The sequence below is a fragment of the Danio rerio genome, chromosome 6 (genome assembly GCF_052040795.2).
Source record: "Danio rerio strain M-AB ecotype USA chromosome 6, GRCz13ab, whole genome shotgun sequence".
Classification (NCBI taxonomy): Eukaryota; Metazoa; Chordata; class Actinopteri; order Cypriniformes; family Danionidae; genus Danio; species Danio rerio.
In genome coordinates this window covers 9,967,791-9,982,778 of record NC_141026.1, presented here as the reverse complement: position 1 = coordinate 9,982,778, position 14,988 = coordinate 9,967,791, and the positions used below count along the sequence as shown (strand labels likewise).

The 14,988-nt window shown below is 37.6% G+C and overlaps 1 protein-coding gene across 1 annotated transcript in view; it reads right to left on the bottom strand.

The window, feature by feature from the left end:
* Positions 1-4,305: 4,305 nt before the first annotated feature.
* Positions 4,306-14,988, bottom strand: part of LOC147843368 (uncharacterized) — a 413,390-nt gene continuing 402,707 nt past the window's right edge. The window contains exon 10 of the mRNA XM_087256850.1: positions 4,306-5,798. Within this exon, the coding sequence (XP_087112976.1) occupies positions 5,640-5,798 (159 nt within the window). The 3' untranslated portion in view covers positions 4,306-5,639. The remainder of the gene's footprint in view (positions 5,799-14,988) is intronic.

Below are 14,988 nucleotides of genomic sequence, written 5' to 3'. Positions count from 1 at the left end.
CCCTGTTAAACACCACAATGTTAGTGTGAGTAGAAATGTAGCTTATATCCAGTTTTATATTTGTGACCATGGTAACACACTGCTGTACACACAGTGGTGAAGAAAGCTAAAGCCATACCAGGAGTAAAAAAGCAGATTTTAAGTATATTTCATGAGTTCCATATACAGTTGAAGTCAGAATTATTAGCCCCCCTTAGATTTTTTTTTCTTTTTTAAATATTTCCCAAATGATGTTTAACAGAGCAAGGACATTTTCACAGTATTTCTGATAATATTTTTTCTTCTGGAGAAAGTATTGTTTGTTTTATTTTGGCTAAAGTAAAAGCAGTTTTAAATAAAAAAAAACATTTTAAGGTAAAAATTATTAGCCCCATTAAGCTGTTTTGTTTTTTTAATAGTCTACAGAACAAACCATCATTATACAATAACTTGCTTAGTTACCCTAACCTGTCTAGTTAACCTAATTAACCTAGATAAGCCTTTAAATGTCACTTTAAGCTGTTAGAAGCGTCTTAAAAATATCTAGTAAAATATTATTTACTGTCATCATGGCAAAGATAAAATAAATCAGTTATTAGAGATAAGTTATTAACACTATTATGTTTAGAAATGTGTGAAACAATCTTCTCTCCATTAATCAGAAATTAGGGGGAAAAAATAAACAAGGGGGCTAATAAATTTGACTTTAACTGTATATATTATTCTGAAGTACTTATAGATATTTGAATTTCAGATACATAATTCCTTCGCTATATAACAAAATTAAAGTAATAGTTCACCCAAACCTGACAATTCTGTCATCTACTCACCATTTGCTTGTTTTTAACTGAAAGTCCTTTCAGTTAGAGTGGGTTTTACTGTATGTAAAAGAGTCAGTGATGAAACATTATGCTTGTCATCAAACTGGGAAATTACTGAACCCAAAGTATGTGCAGAAATCTTTATGGGATGAGGTAAAGTGTCATGATTTAAAGGATGTTTTCTGTAGCAGGAGGTATCTTATTCAGCTACATGGAGTAAAAGCAAATGTTTAGAAGCTTTGTTAACAACCAGTTCCTTCCCTACATTCATCACCAAATTAGCCAGCAAGTTTCCATGCAGAACAATAAATTAAAATAGACATTTAACCAATGAAATGGCCTGCCCAGTGTCCTGATATAAACCTGCCGCAGGAAAAAAAAGATTTGGTACACCTTAAAAGGATCAAAACGTGAGGTGCTTGATACCACACGGCACACCTTCAGACTGAAACTGAGGGGTCTGGATGGAGGGAAGAGATGATCATACACGAATTTACCTTTTCAGTTTTTATCACTTCTTTGGAAAATACAAATGAATTGTTGTTGATGGGCTATTTTAATGCTCATTGAAGATGCCTCATCAGATTCGATCTCACTGTCAACCTCACCTTGTTTCCCCTTCTCTTGGAACTCATCTCTTTCTCATGGTTAATTCACAGGTTTCTCATTTGATATTCAAACATTTCAGGTCACTTAATCACCCAAATCATTTTCAGAGGGGTGTTCTAACCAAATTACATCGCTGTTTTCCATTCCGGGAGGATATACAGCAGAGACAGAGGAGCTTTGAAATGTAAATCTCACCAGATCTCCTTTCGGAGGCTTTTTAATTAAACCGATGTACCTTATTTACCCTGGATCAGGAGGATATTCTCAGCTCTGAAGAATAGAGCTCACTCTTACTCTCACAAAAAGATTCAATATATATTGGTATTATATAGTTATTTTCTAAAATACATAGTCTTATTAAACATTGTTTAGTTGAAGAGGTGTGAATGCATCTCTGCGTGAAGATTTTCTATCCGGGGGTGGATTTTTTTTCTTTATCTATAATTAATATTATGAAAGAACATGTGCTTTCTTCACACTCAAGTAATGACTTATTCAAACAGAAAAGAAGTTTTTAAAAATGCTCTTACCTTTTCAAAGAGTGTTTGACCTTGAAGCAAATGTCAAGCACTGGTCCAAACAAATTAAAATCCTCATCTATTTAAAAAAAAAAATCTATTTACTTAATCCCATGTCATTTCAAACTTTTAAAATTATTTCTTGATTTCCACACAATTGATTGGTGGTATTAAGATGCAGTTTTGGTGATCCCACCACACTAGACAACACTGAATAAAATGGTAAAAAAAATTCTGTTTTTGAACATTTGCACTATTTTAGCTAAACTGGTCACATGACTAAAAATCTTTCCTTGTATTTTGAACGTTGAAAGTTCCTTCGCTGCATTCATCATCAAATCAGCCAGCGATTTCCAAGCAGGACAATTAACTAAAATAGACATTGAGCAAATGAAATGGCAGCCCAGAGACCTGATATAAACCTGACTGAAAATCTCTGGAAATAATAGTAACGATAAAAAAGCACACTTTCTGAAAACTTATAAAAGGATTTGCTTTATCAAAATGCTTAACATCACATGGCACACCTTTAGACTAAAAACTGAGGCTTCAAACTGAACATTATTTGGCTAAATTGTCTCAAACTCAATTCCTGGATGTCTGCAGCTCTGCACAGTTTTGCTTCAACCCTAATCAAACACAGCTGATCCAACTAATCAAGGTGTTCAAGGATCTACTAAAATCTACAAGTGGTTGGAGAGCAAATGTTCAGAGCTGTGGCCTTCCAGGAATTGAGATTGAGACCACTGCGCTAAAAAAAAAAAAGCCTCCATTTTCACAGTCCACACAGCGACACAAAATTGACATCTTCAAATTTATGTAAGCTGGAGAGCATTTTCAAAGATAAATTGTCATTAAAACTCTCTCAGCGTGGACAGAAGGTCAAAACTCTAAGAAAAATATGCAATGTTAAATGAAAACATATTATTGTGGACATGGCCTTAAAATATATTTTTGACCATTAAATAAAAAGGCTATATTTTTGGATAGATGCGAGAGTAAGTGATGATACAATTACAAATAAAATTGGAGAGGGGAGATGTATTACCATAATCCTAACCTTGTAGCATTGCAAGGAATGGTCATCTTCATTCACAGAATTTGAAGGAATCATTCAGTCATTCATTTTCCTTTGGCTTAGTCGCTTTATTTCATCAGGGGTGGCCACAGCAGAATGAACCACCAACTTATCCAGTATGTGTTTTTACATAGTGGATGCTCTTCCAGCTGCAACTGAGTACTGGGAAACATCCATACACACTGATTCACACACACACACATACTGTACACTATGGCTAGTTTGCTTATTCAATTCACCTGTACCGCACATCTTTGGACTGTGGGGGAAAACGGAGCACCAGGGGGAAACCCATGCCAACACGGGGAGAACATGCAAACTCCACACACAAATGCCAACTGACCCAGCTGGGCCTCGAACCAACAACCTTCTTGCTGTGAGGCGACAAGGGATCAGTCATCCAGGCAATTGTTTTCAGACCATTTCAGTATATAAATAACTGCTCTCTTACTAATTGAGGTGTGATTTTCTCACATTTAATTACAGCTTAACATAATTATTTGAGGTCAGTCAACTTGCAATAAGTTGATAATAATTTGTTAGGACTTGCAACAGAGCTGTTTACAGCAACCAGCTTTACGGTCAGAGTTTTCCTAAAGAAAAATAATTTAACAAAATAAAAAAAAATAAAAATAAATAAATGTACGTACTGTTGAAGTCAAAATGATTAGCCTTTGTCAAATTTTCCCCAAGGAATTTTTCACAGTATTTCCTATGATATATATATATATTTTTTATAGAGCAAAAGCAATTTTTAATTGAAATATATTTAGCATACATGTCAACACCTCCCATTTCCCCCGAGATTCTCCCGTATTTTACAGTTTTATCCCGCTGTCATCCCATAAAGTTATGTTCCTGTATTTTTCCCGTATTATCAATCTTTCTATGAAAGGTGGCAATAAACATTAAAGATCCTTCCTATACTCAACCCATACTGCTGAACCACCAGGGGACACCCCTTGCTCTTAAATGTGATTCTGTTCTGTGCTTTCGTCTTATTTAAACATGAAAACACTTAAAATGGCGGGATTCCCTTCCTTTTCATTACAGGTGGCGTCGCCCCTGCTACACAATCCTTAAAACAGTCATAAAGCGGTACGTGACTGTCAGACAGGCTTCATAGTGATAAATAGATGCTGTTTTTCAAACAGATTCTGTACACACGATTTTAAGCGGAGCAAAAATCTTGGTTTTGGGTGTGTATTTGAACAGACATATAGACATAATTATTAATAATAACATCTAAAGATGTCGATCTTGGTGTTTTTTTTTTTCAAACACAACTATTTTTGTCCTAAATGAGCAAAAAAAGGAAAGCAATCGAATGCTTTCACTATAACGTTAGGTGTGTGCATGTTTAAAGTGACTCCTCTGTTATTTAATGTAATCAAACGAAAGATTTCAGGTGGGCATATCCCTTATTTTTCTATCCCAATGTTGACAGGTTTGTATTTAGTAAAATATTCAACGCAATCTCACAGCAATTCATAATTTTTTGATTTAGTGGCTAATTCGTATGAATATGTAGGATCTAATTTGTACAATTTAGTAGTTTTTGCTCATCACCCAATGACGACTGGGGTTAGGGGTGAGGTTGGGTGCCACACCTCCTTTTTAAAAATCGAACATTTTCGTACGACTAAACTCGAATTAGTACTAATTAGCCACTAAACTTAAAAAACGTAAAATACTTAAGTTTCCTCGTGAGATCAGGCTGAAAATAATATGTACTGTAATTTTTATGTTTATAAATGTGCTGAAAAAAAATCTTCTTTCCATTAAACAGAAATATAAAGGGGGCCAATAATTCAGGAGGGCTAAAAATTCTTCAAATGTATACATATGTGCTGGTAATATCTAGAAAAAAGAGAAGCTCATCTCTCTGACCTTGTCGTGTATTATTTTATTATGTTAATTATTTGCACTTCTGCATTCTTTGTACTTATCTGTACTTTCTACATGAGCGCTTTACTCAGATTCCTTTAAAACACATTACAATAGAGCTTTGATTCTGATTGGCTTCTTTTTATCACCTGGTAGGTAATGCAGAGACTTATACATAAACAAAAAACACTTTTCTTCAACATCTCTTTTAGTAGCATACAGTAAATGCACTCTTGCTGTGACTTTTTGTCTTTATATAAAAAGATTTTTAGCTCAAACCATAGTCCTTGGTGATTCATAAATCGTAAGTCAAGGGTATCACTTTGGGAGTAATAAAAACGTATACAAGCAGAACAAAAAAAAATACTCGTGACTCCTGACATCTTATGTAGTTATCTGTCCATAAAACATTATTTACAACATTACAGTGCACAGGCCAAATCACACTTCTACAGTTTAGTGAATTTGCTGTACAGTCTTAAATGTTTGATTTCTAAATGAGAGCTGAGTTTTGTTTTGTGTTCTGAGCAGATATTTTATTATGCAAACCATTTTTGCAAGTGAACTTGCATTTCACTTAATCTGGGTCATATTTTATTGCACTTAGCATAGTTTTACACCGCCCAAGGCTTTATTTCTGAGAACAACCATATAGATTCCGCTAACATAGGCTCATTCTGAAAACATAGCCCTATATACATTTCTGGAGATCGCGAATTATGTAGCCGGAAGTATGTATGGCTGCATTTAGTCTTTAAAACGAACGTTACTGGGCGGTATGGTGCTGTTCCTTTTTGCGCTTACCTCCATATTGACGGCTTTCTCGCTGTTTGTCCAGTAGCTTGCCATGTATGTTGGCGGACTTGAGATGCAGAGAGGAGTTGACCACAACGATGACGTTCGAGGCTGGCAAAAAACGGTTCCAGAAACAAGTAAGACAAAACAAAATCCAAAAAATTAAATAAATAAGTAAATAAAATGGTGAGAATGTGGTAAAATCTGAAAACGTGGTAAAATCATTAATCAGGTGAGGCTTTTCTTTTTGTGGATTGCTTTTGAAAACTGTCGGTTGGATTTAGGGAAGTGGGTGGGCTGGTCAATCTGTGCGTTTGAAAACACTATTGGCTGGGTTTAGGTTTTTAGGGAGGAGGTGGGTCAATTGATTGGTCAGTCAGTCAGTCAGTCATTCAGTCAGTCAACAGTGGCTTATAGTGGATTTATTTGAGAACAGTAGGCATGAATGGCACTCTCGAGAGAAATTTGAGATCTGAAAAATCTGATTTGAAGTCTTCATTGTTAAGTTTCTAAACGCCTGTTTTTGTGTGTATTTGGTTCACCACAATTCACCACACACTACTATGCCCAGAATGCATTTTTTGTGTTTAAAAGGCATCTAATAAATATCTAAACATAGACATCTTGGCTAATTTTGGCTGTTTTAGCCAAGACATCTATTTTTTGTCAGGGTTCTGCCACTCTGGTCTTGTAAATTCTTGTTTTGGTGGCAGATCTCGGACACTACCTGTGTCTGGTCCTGTTTCTGTCTCTGTGTGCGCGCGCGACGTCGTGGGTGTACGCAGAGTGTGCGCGCTCCTGCTTGACGCGGCCGCGCGCGCGCTCTGCATCCCTCAGATGCGTGCGCTCTTGTACTCGTGTTTGTGTTTTCGTCTGTCAGCAGCGTGGTGTTTCATTCCCAGCGTCTCAGTCTTGTTGGTTTCGGTTTTGGTCGGCGCTGGGATGAAGCATGCATGCTGCATGTGTGAGCGCACGGTGAGTGTTTTCATTCATCGTGTGATCGTGTCTTGCGTCTTTTGTCAAAGCAAGTGGCTCGGTGTTTACATTGTGGTCACGTGTTTTTGTCGTGTGCTTCAGTGTTGTGTTATGTGAGCGCATGGCTTGTATTGTCTCTCTGTGTCATGCGCTCTCCCGTCTATTGTCTAGTCCCACCCTCCTTGTTAACCCATTATTAATTCATTGTGTTCACCTGTGTGTCAATTTACTTTTTGCTTTATAATCCCCCTCATGTTTTCAGTCCTTTGCCAGTTCGTTGTCTACACTCCCCGTGTTCCTGCTCCAGTCTTGCCTTGTCCTGTCAGTCCAGCTAAGTTTGTGTGTTTTGTTAATGTTTTCCCCCTCGGGGTAGTTTGTTTTGCCTTTTTGTTTTATTTGTACTTTATTATTAATAAAACCCAATTATTGTTTGCACTTGAGTCCTCGCTCCTTTTCCCCTCACCGAACGTGACATTTTTAGACTATTATATGATTTTTAAACACAAAATTGTTTAGTGGGCGCTCATCACAAACTATTTTCTTCTTATAGCAGCTAAACCCATTTTAATTTTGGTTGGTTGGTTGGTTGATTGACTGTGGCTGTAATCAAGCACATCATACAAACCACAAGCAAATTACATTAACCAACAGGGAGCAAAGCAACACAGGCAAAATATTCAGTACATGCACTTAACAAAAGACAGATGGAGATGATTATTGACTATAAAGACAAACAAGGCCCTAATTGTTACTAAGGAAACTAGAACTAAACAAAGACGAGGAGCATGGGCTGAATGAAATACAGTCATTTTTAATATGAAGAACACAAATTACTATTAATTAAAACTATTTCTACTCTTAACTTCAAATTTACTGCTTAAAAGTTTATGAAGTATTGTAGTGGTTAAGTTATAGGACTAGGAGATATAAAATATTGTCATGCAGAATAAGCAGCTAATATGTGCTTGCATACTAATAAACAGTCAATATACAAGCTAATAACTATTTAAAAGTGAGTACTGCTCTTGATTGGCATAGCCCAGAAAAAACATCACTATGATTTGTGCCCTGGGGGACAATTAGAAGTGAATTTACGGAAATCTTGTTTGGCGTTTTATCTTTAGTTTTTGAAAAAATATGAATTATTTTTGCCTGATTTTATACTTAATATAGGGATTATTATTTAATAAAAAAGTTGCTGTGTAACATTTTTAAAATACAGAAGCTGCAGATTGACCACTCACTCCATTTTGCATGAAAAGTATTGCATTTGGTCCCGATTGTCGCATTTTCATGAGTCTTTTGGTTGAATTGTTTTCTGTTCTGGCCTTTTACGTGAGCCCTTTATTTGTTTATGGTGCAGTTTCCTTCACGTATTTGACAGATTGCTGTCTAAAATGTGGAGCAGGTGATTCCCTGAATTTAAATTACATGCAAAATAAAAGCCATTATTTATGAATTCATTAACAGAAACACAAACAAATATGTCAAAATAAAGGTCTATAACATTTGACTGAGAAGTATTTATGTCACAAATTGTTCGTTTATCCAAACTTTTATCTAGGTACGTTGTTCTAATGCTTTAATTTTTGAGTGTATTTTTAAATATCTATATTAAAATAAATTTTACAGTTTTTCACTCATGTGAATTTTTTGATAACCCTAAAACCGTGTGCAGTTTATGCATGTGCGCTTCAGTTTTCTTCTGTCAAGCAAGGTATTTTAAACTCTAACGGTGGTAGATAATCGATAAATCCTTATTTACTCCCATCGAGCAACTCAGATAATGGTATTAAGCCACACGTGTGTCTCATCAAGCCTTAGTGATTCATTCATTACTAGGATGAATCTCAGACAGTGCATTAGACGGAGAGAGATTCAAGCCGTTTATTTTCTCGTATGTGCTCATCACTGCAGTCTGGAGAGGAAAAGGCAGAGGCTAAACGATGAAAGAGAAATACATGACTTTTTCTTGTTAGGAAATCAATGGACTCCTAATGCACGTGTTACGCTGAAGGAAGTCTCTGAGAATGAACACCTAGAGCATTAGGGTTTAGTATTTTAGCTTTCTAGTCCATTTGTATTACCCCAAGGCATCCAAATGCAGAACAGTGGATCTTGACAGCACTATTAGATATTTTATTGCAAGTTACCACAACTGATCCTTTACAGTAACTTACCTGTAACCATGTTTTACCGTAGCAGGGCCCTACTGCAATTTAATTTTACAGTAAAACCAACCAACAAACTATCCAACCAACCCAACCAACCGAACACAACCCAACCAACCAACCAACCAACCAACCAACCAACCAACCAACCAACCAACCAACCAACCAACCAACCTATCACAACCCAACCAACCAACAGACCAACCTAACACAACCCAACCAACCTACCACAACCCAACCAACCAGCCTATCACAACCCAACCAACCAATAGACCAACCTACCACAACCCAACCAACCAACCAACCAACCAACCAACCAACCAACCTAACACAAACCAACCGACCAACCAACCTAACAGAACTCAACCAACCAACCAACCTAACAGAACTCAACCAACCAACCAACCACCCAACCAACCTACCAACCAACCAACCACCCAAAAACCCAACCAACCAACCAACCACCCAACCAACCAACCAACCAACCGACCGACCGACCGACCGACCGACCAACCAACCTAACAGAACTCAACCAACCAACCACCCAACCGACCAACTAACCAACCAACCAACCAACCAACCAACCAACCAACCACCCAACCAACCAACCAACCAACCAACCAACCAACCAACCAACCAACCACCCAACCAACCAACCAACCACCCACCCAACCAACCAACCAACCAACCAACCAACCAACCAACCAACCAACCAACCAACCAACCAACCAACCAACCACCCAACCACCCAACCAACCAACCAACCAACCAACCAACCACCCAACCACCCAACCAACCAACCAACCAACCAACCAACCACCCAACCAACCACCCAACCAACCAACCACCCAACCAACCAACCACCCAACCAACCAACCAACCAACCAACCAACCAACCACCCAACCAACCAACCACCCAACCACCCAACCAACCAACCAACCAACCACCCAACCACCCACCCAACCAACCAACCAACCAACCAACCAACCAACCACCCAACCAACCACCCAACCACCCAACCAACCAACCAACCAACCAACCAACCAACCACCCAACCAACCAACCAACAAAGAAAAAGTTATATTGACCAATAATGACCAGTAAAAGTAATCCAGATATATGTACATTTTTATAGCTTTACTGCAAGTGAACATGCAAAATAATAATAATTATTTTAGTTTTGTTTTGATAATTTGACATATTTTTGCATTTCTGACATGCATTATATGAAGTTAATACCTGTTAATAAGGTTTTATAAAGTGTAGTGCAGAGAAAAATCCCCCACACATGCACACATGCACAAAGCAATAATGTAAAGACATCATTATAAAATGTGTATTCATTCGCAACATGTTAGCAGTAGTAATAAGATGTCCCTGTTGTCATGGTAACATTCCAGGTGAATATAATAAAGACATGGAAATGATGTTGTCTTTCATTGCTCCATTCGCCAAATGCATACCAAATGGTTTGCCCTTTGAAAACAAGCAGGGCATAAAGACGCTCACCTCTGACTGGAGTTTACATTTTATATTTCATGGTGACTTTAAAAAGGAACAGCTAATGAAACCTTTAACCTATAAACCCAGATCATAATGATTGATGTTTAGTGTACTGCATAAATATATGAGGATGTCACATATCCACTAAAAACCTGATCATTCATGTTGTGAGGTCTCCTGCTTTAATATTGAGACTGACATGAGTATATATTATTGAAACAAATTATATGTCATCAACATATTTATTCATTCATTTATTTTTTAACTACAGTGTTTGCAACATAGAGTGGCAAGGTGGCTCAGTGGTTAGCACCGTCGCCTCACAGCAGGAAGGTCGCTGATTCCAGGCTCGGCTGGGTCAGTTGGCGTGTGAAGTTTGGATGTTCTTCCTGCGTTCGCGTAGGTTTTCTACGCATGCTCCGGTTTCCCCCACAGTCCAAAGACATGCGGTACAGGTGAATTGGGTGGGCTAAATTGTCTATAGTGTATGAGTGTGAATGAAAGTGTATGGATGTTTCCCAGAGATGGGTTGCAGCTGGAAGGGTATCCGCTGCTTAAAAATGTGCAGGATAAGTTGGCGGTTGATTCCGCTGTGGCAACCCCAGATTAATAAAGGGATTAAGCCGAAAAGAAAATGAATGGATGAATGAACATGTAAACTCTGTGGTCATTTAGGAGCAAGACGCTAATGGTCTAATCCGATTCAATGATCTATGAAAAGCTAAGCTAAAAGTGCTCCCAGCAGACCTAGAAATCGTCTGAATGGATTAAAAAATGCCACTTGACTGTTCAACTATAGAGGAATTGTAAAATGAGTTTATTTTAAAAATATTGTTTTTTCTTTTAACCCCAAAATCAATGACAATGGAAAGATTTTATTGTCTTTGTTTTGATTTCTGATGCCAAAAAAAAAAAGTTCTGCCGCCTTTGTGAGTCGTGCGATAGAGTCATCAGTAATCTGTTAAAATAAGTCACCAATAATGTAAGATTTCCATGAAACTAATTATCTTCATGGTATAACAAACAAAACTCTTTTCCTCTAAGGTAATTTAGAGAGAAACTTGGAGCTTTAATTAACAGGCCACAGCTCTAATTACTCCTCCGATAAAAGATGACACTTGCGTCATAATTTTGCTCATTTTTTTGGGTGGGTGTTTATGATGCTGTAGTGTAGTGGACCGAAACTAACAGCTCTGGTGAGAACACTGATACACCAGAGACTTTTGTTTTGCAACATGCAAGGATTAATAAATTGCCCGAGTTCGTAAACTGCAAATCAACAAATCAGCCAGACTCAAAACTCCTAAATCTTCAGTTCTCCTCCAGTGATGTTATGACAATCTAATTGGCAGTAATAAAAAGAGAATCTACAAATAATCTCAGTTTTTGTATAGCATCCTTTTCTATATTAGTCAAATTCTACATTTCTACAATAAAAGGTACTTTATTGAGGCTGCATTCGACAACATCATGGCAAATGTTACTTCATGCTGATGGCTTTGAATCCATGTGTTTGGCTGTGTCAGTAGTAGGAGGTATAATTTGGACTATGTTATAATGGACTCTGACAAAGTAAGCAGATGCAGACACAGAAGGCAGCATGGAGACACGGAAGGACTGCAGAAGTAAAGCCCCAGGCCTTCCCATCAGCTGTGTTTAGTATGTTGTGTGAGTGAATTTTGGTGTATATGTGTGTCTAGCTGTGTCTTTCTGAGGACGGACAACCACAGATGAAATGGCACTTTATTCACAGTGTGCACTTTACAGTCTCATAAAAATAATCATTTTTAGAAGTGGTTTAAAGCTGTTTTTTTAAAGCAGCTATTTTATTTTATAGAAACTTGAAAAATTGTTATCATTCACTCGCCCGTCTGTACAAGTTGTTACAGTATGTTGGTTTGCATCACATCACATTAAACAGCATCTTCTCAACATGTCAATGATATAAATTGAACACTTTGAGATCTCAGCTTCAACTACAGTGTTTGTGAAATTTGAAAGTCTATGCATGCGCAGGCTTAAAGGTTTACCTAATCTGCTCCTGCGTCATTAACTACATGGTGCAGGTCTGCAGGAGATTGGTTGCTGTCACCTCGGCAGCCAATGAGCTTGCCCCTCATTAGTTTAAATGTTCTGTTTTCGAAGACCCTCCTCCACCCCAGCTCCACCTGTGTTTAGATCTGCTACGAGGGTTAAATATAAAATATGTTTGCAGTAGCAGTGCGTTTTTTATTCTCACATGGTATGTCTGTGTATATACTGGCACTCGGTACTTGCTCTGGCATATTAATCAAAGAAGCAGCAGCAGCACCGTTGCAAGCGTAACTGGTGCTCTAGGCAAACGACGGTCATGCCGCCCTCACAGTGTACATGGCGCCCTTTTTGGGCGAGGATGAAGTTGAAGTGTAAGGAATGGCTTGGGTTGGTGGTTGTCGCCGAAAAAATTTCTAGAGCTGTGGCCGGTGGCGGTTCTGATAAAGCTGATAAATAGTTGCCAGTTTACATCTAGTTGTTAAATATAAAAAGTACCATTAAACATGTATATTCTAAAAAATGTTTGTTGTTTTACCCCAACTTTGGGTAAAATATGGACAAATCGAGAATTGAACATTTAAAAAAATCATTATTATTATTGTTATTATGCAATTATTATTCTAAATTAATAATAAAAATCAATCCTAAATGTAACTGGAAAACAATGTAAAGACAAAAGACTCTTAGACTCGACTCAAGGCAAAGAATTAATGTAGTCTTACTTCCCTGACTCTTTTTCCCTACTTTCTGCTTCATAGCCATGCTTAGTCAAAATAAGATCATCATCATATTACTCCGGTCACGGCGCACATATTATCAGCATGCATGTAAACAAACGGGATTCACACTGGGATCAGATGCAGCGTGTGTGAGGTGCGTGGGAAAGGTCCTCTGTGCGTATGCGTCAGTTTGCTTTCACCAGCGTTGTTTCTGTAGTACATAGAGAAAAACAAACTTGCACTTACAGAAGACGGCAAATGTGATTAGCCCCTAACGTCTTTATTCTGGGATTGCCACTCTTGGGATTAATACACTTGCATGAAGTAAATCGTATCTCAAAGCTTACTGGGGCACATATGATTTTTACAGGGGCACGTTGTTTCGTTTTTTTTTTTGCCCCGTACGATCGCCCACATTGCCCATGCCTAAATCCACCACAGAGCAGCAGCAGCATAGCAGATCTATTCCACCAAGACCAAATACATCAACATTATCATGTACATACTCATTACCATACTAAATCCCGAGAGTGTTCATGACAGAATTACAGTAGCTGTTGTACATCAGCAGTCAATAAAGACAATTGTGCCATCCTGCAGATTACAAACCTGCATACAGAAAGTTTGTGCAAGTAAGATTTAAATTTAAGGCTTCAATTACATGAATGCCTCACTTGCAAGTATACAAGAAACATTCCTTGCTTCAAGAAATAAAAAAACTTTATTTTTAAAAGTGTTTTTGTGTCTTTGATTATAGGCATCTAGCTTGCTGTAAATCTCTTTAAGTTTTGAAACAGAAATGGAGGGAAGCATTGAAAAAGAGTACCACAGAGATTGACTCAGTGGTCTTTTGCACTGACCCTTTTATGAGGATATGAATTATTCTTCTTGCCTCCCATCCCACCTCTTAGTTCGACCTCTTTCTGGAACTGACCTTCACACAAGAAGTGAAATGATGAAGCGAGAATAATAGGAACAATATTCCCTCTGTTCTTTTCACAGAGGTCATAAATGCTCGCACGCTTGCCTGGCCACTTTCATTGTTAATAGGACCCTGCGGCATGCTTTGGCTCGCTATCTCTTCTGCTGATCAGTGAGTGTGGATGTACAACCCCACAAAATTCCTTATCTTTTCTGGTCTGCTGAGTCTGGCTGCAGCGTGCCTCAGGTGTCCGCTTTAGGACCCCTCAGATTCCTCTCTAAAGATTCCGAGTTTTCTGCAGCGATCTGCAAATTTCTAATAAATGAATTTCAAGCCTCAGCAAAGACCAGAAGTTGAGTTCATAGCACTCTTCTATATGTATTTCTTTCTTTAAAAATTAAAAATAAATAAAGTACAACAATAACAAGCTATAATATTTATTTCAGATTAGACATATGTTTTATTCTGGTAACTTATTTATACACTGTAAAACCAAAAAAGTTAAGCTCAATTTGAGCTCACCATTTAAGCTCAAAAACCAATCCAAATGAGTTCTGTGAACTTAATCCATTTGAGTAAGGCACAGTAAAATCCAATAAATAAAGAGAACTCAAACCAACTGAGTACTGTAAAACACAGTAAGTTAAGTCAACTCAAACTGTTTGAGGAAACCGATTTGAGTTTGCAGAAACTTTTTGTAATACAGTAACTCTTATTTTTGTTGCGTTAAGAAAACAGTGTTGGTTTCAGTTATTAGAAAATTTGAATTATACTTCAGTATTTTGAGGAAAGCAGCTCTTCAGTGTTTTATTTTCTGACCTCGAATAACCTGAGAGAATTTCCTCATCAAAGTAGGTGGCGCCTCAGAGCCACACCTACCTGTCATGTCATTGTCAACTGCAGTTTAAAGTTGAACTTTTCTCTGGTTTTAAAATCTAAAAGAACTTTGTTTTGTCCTGCTTTTGTTAGAAATTGT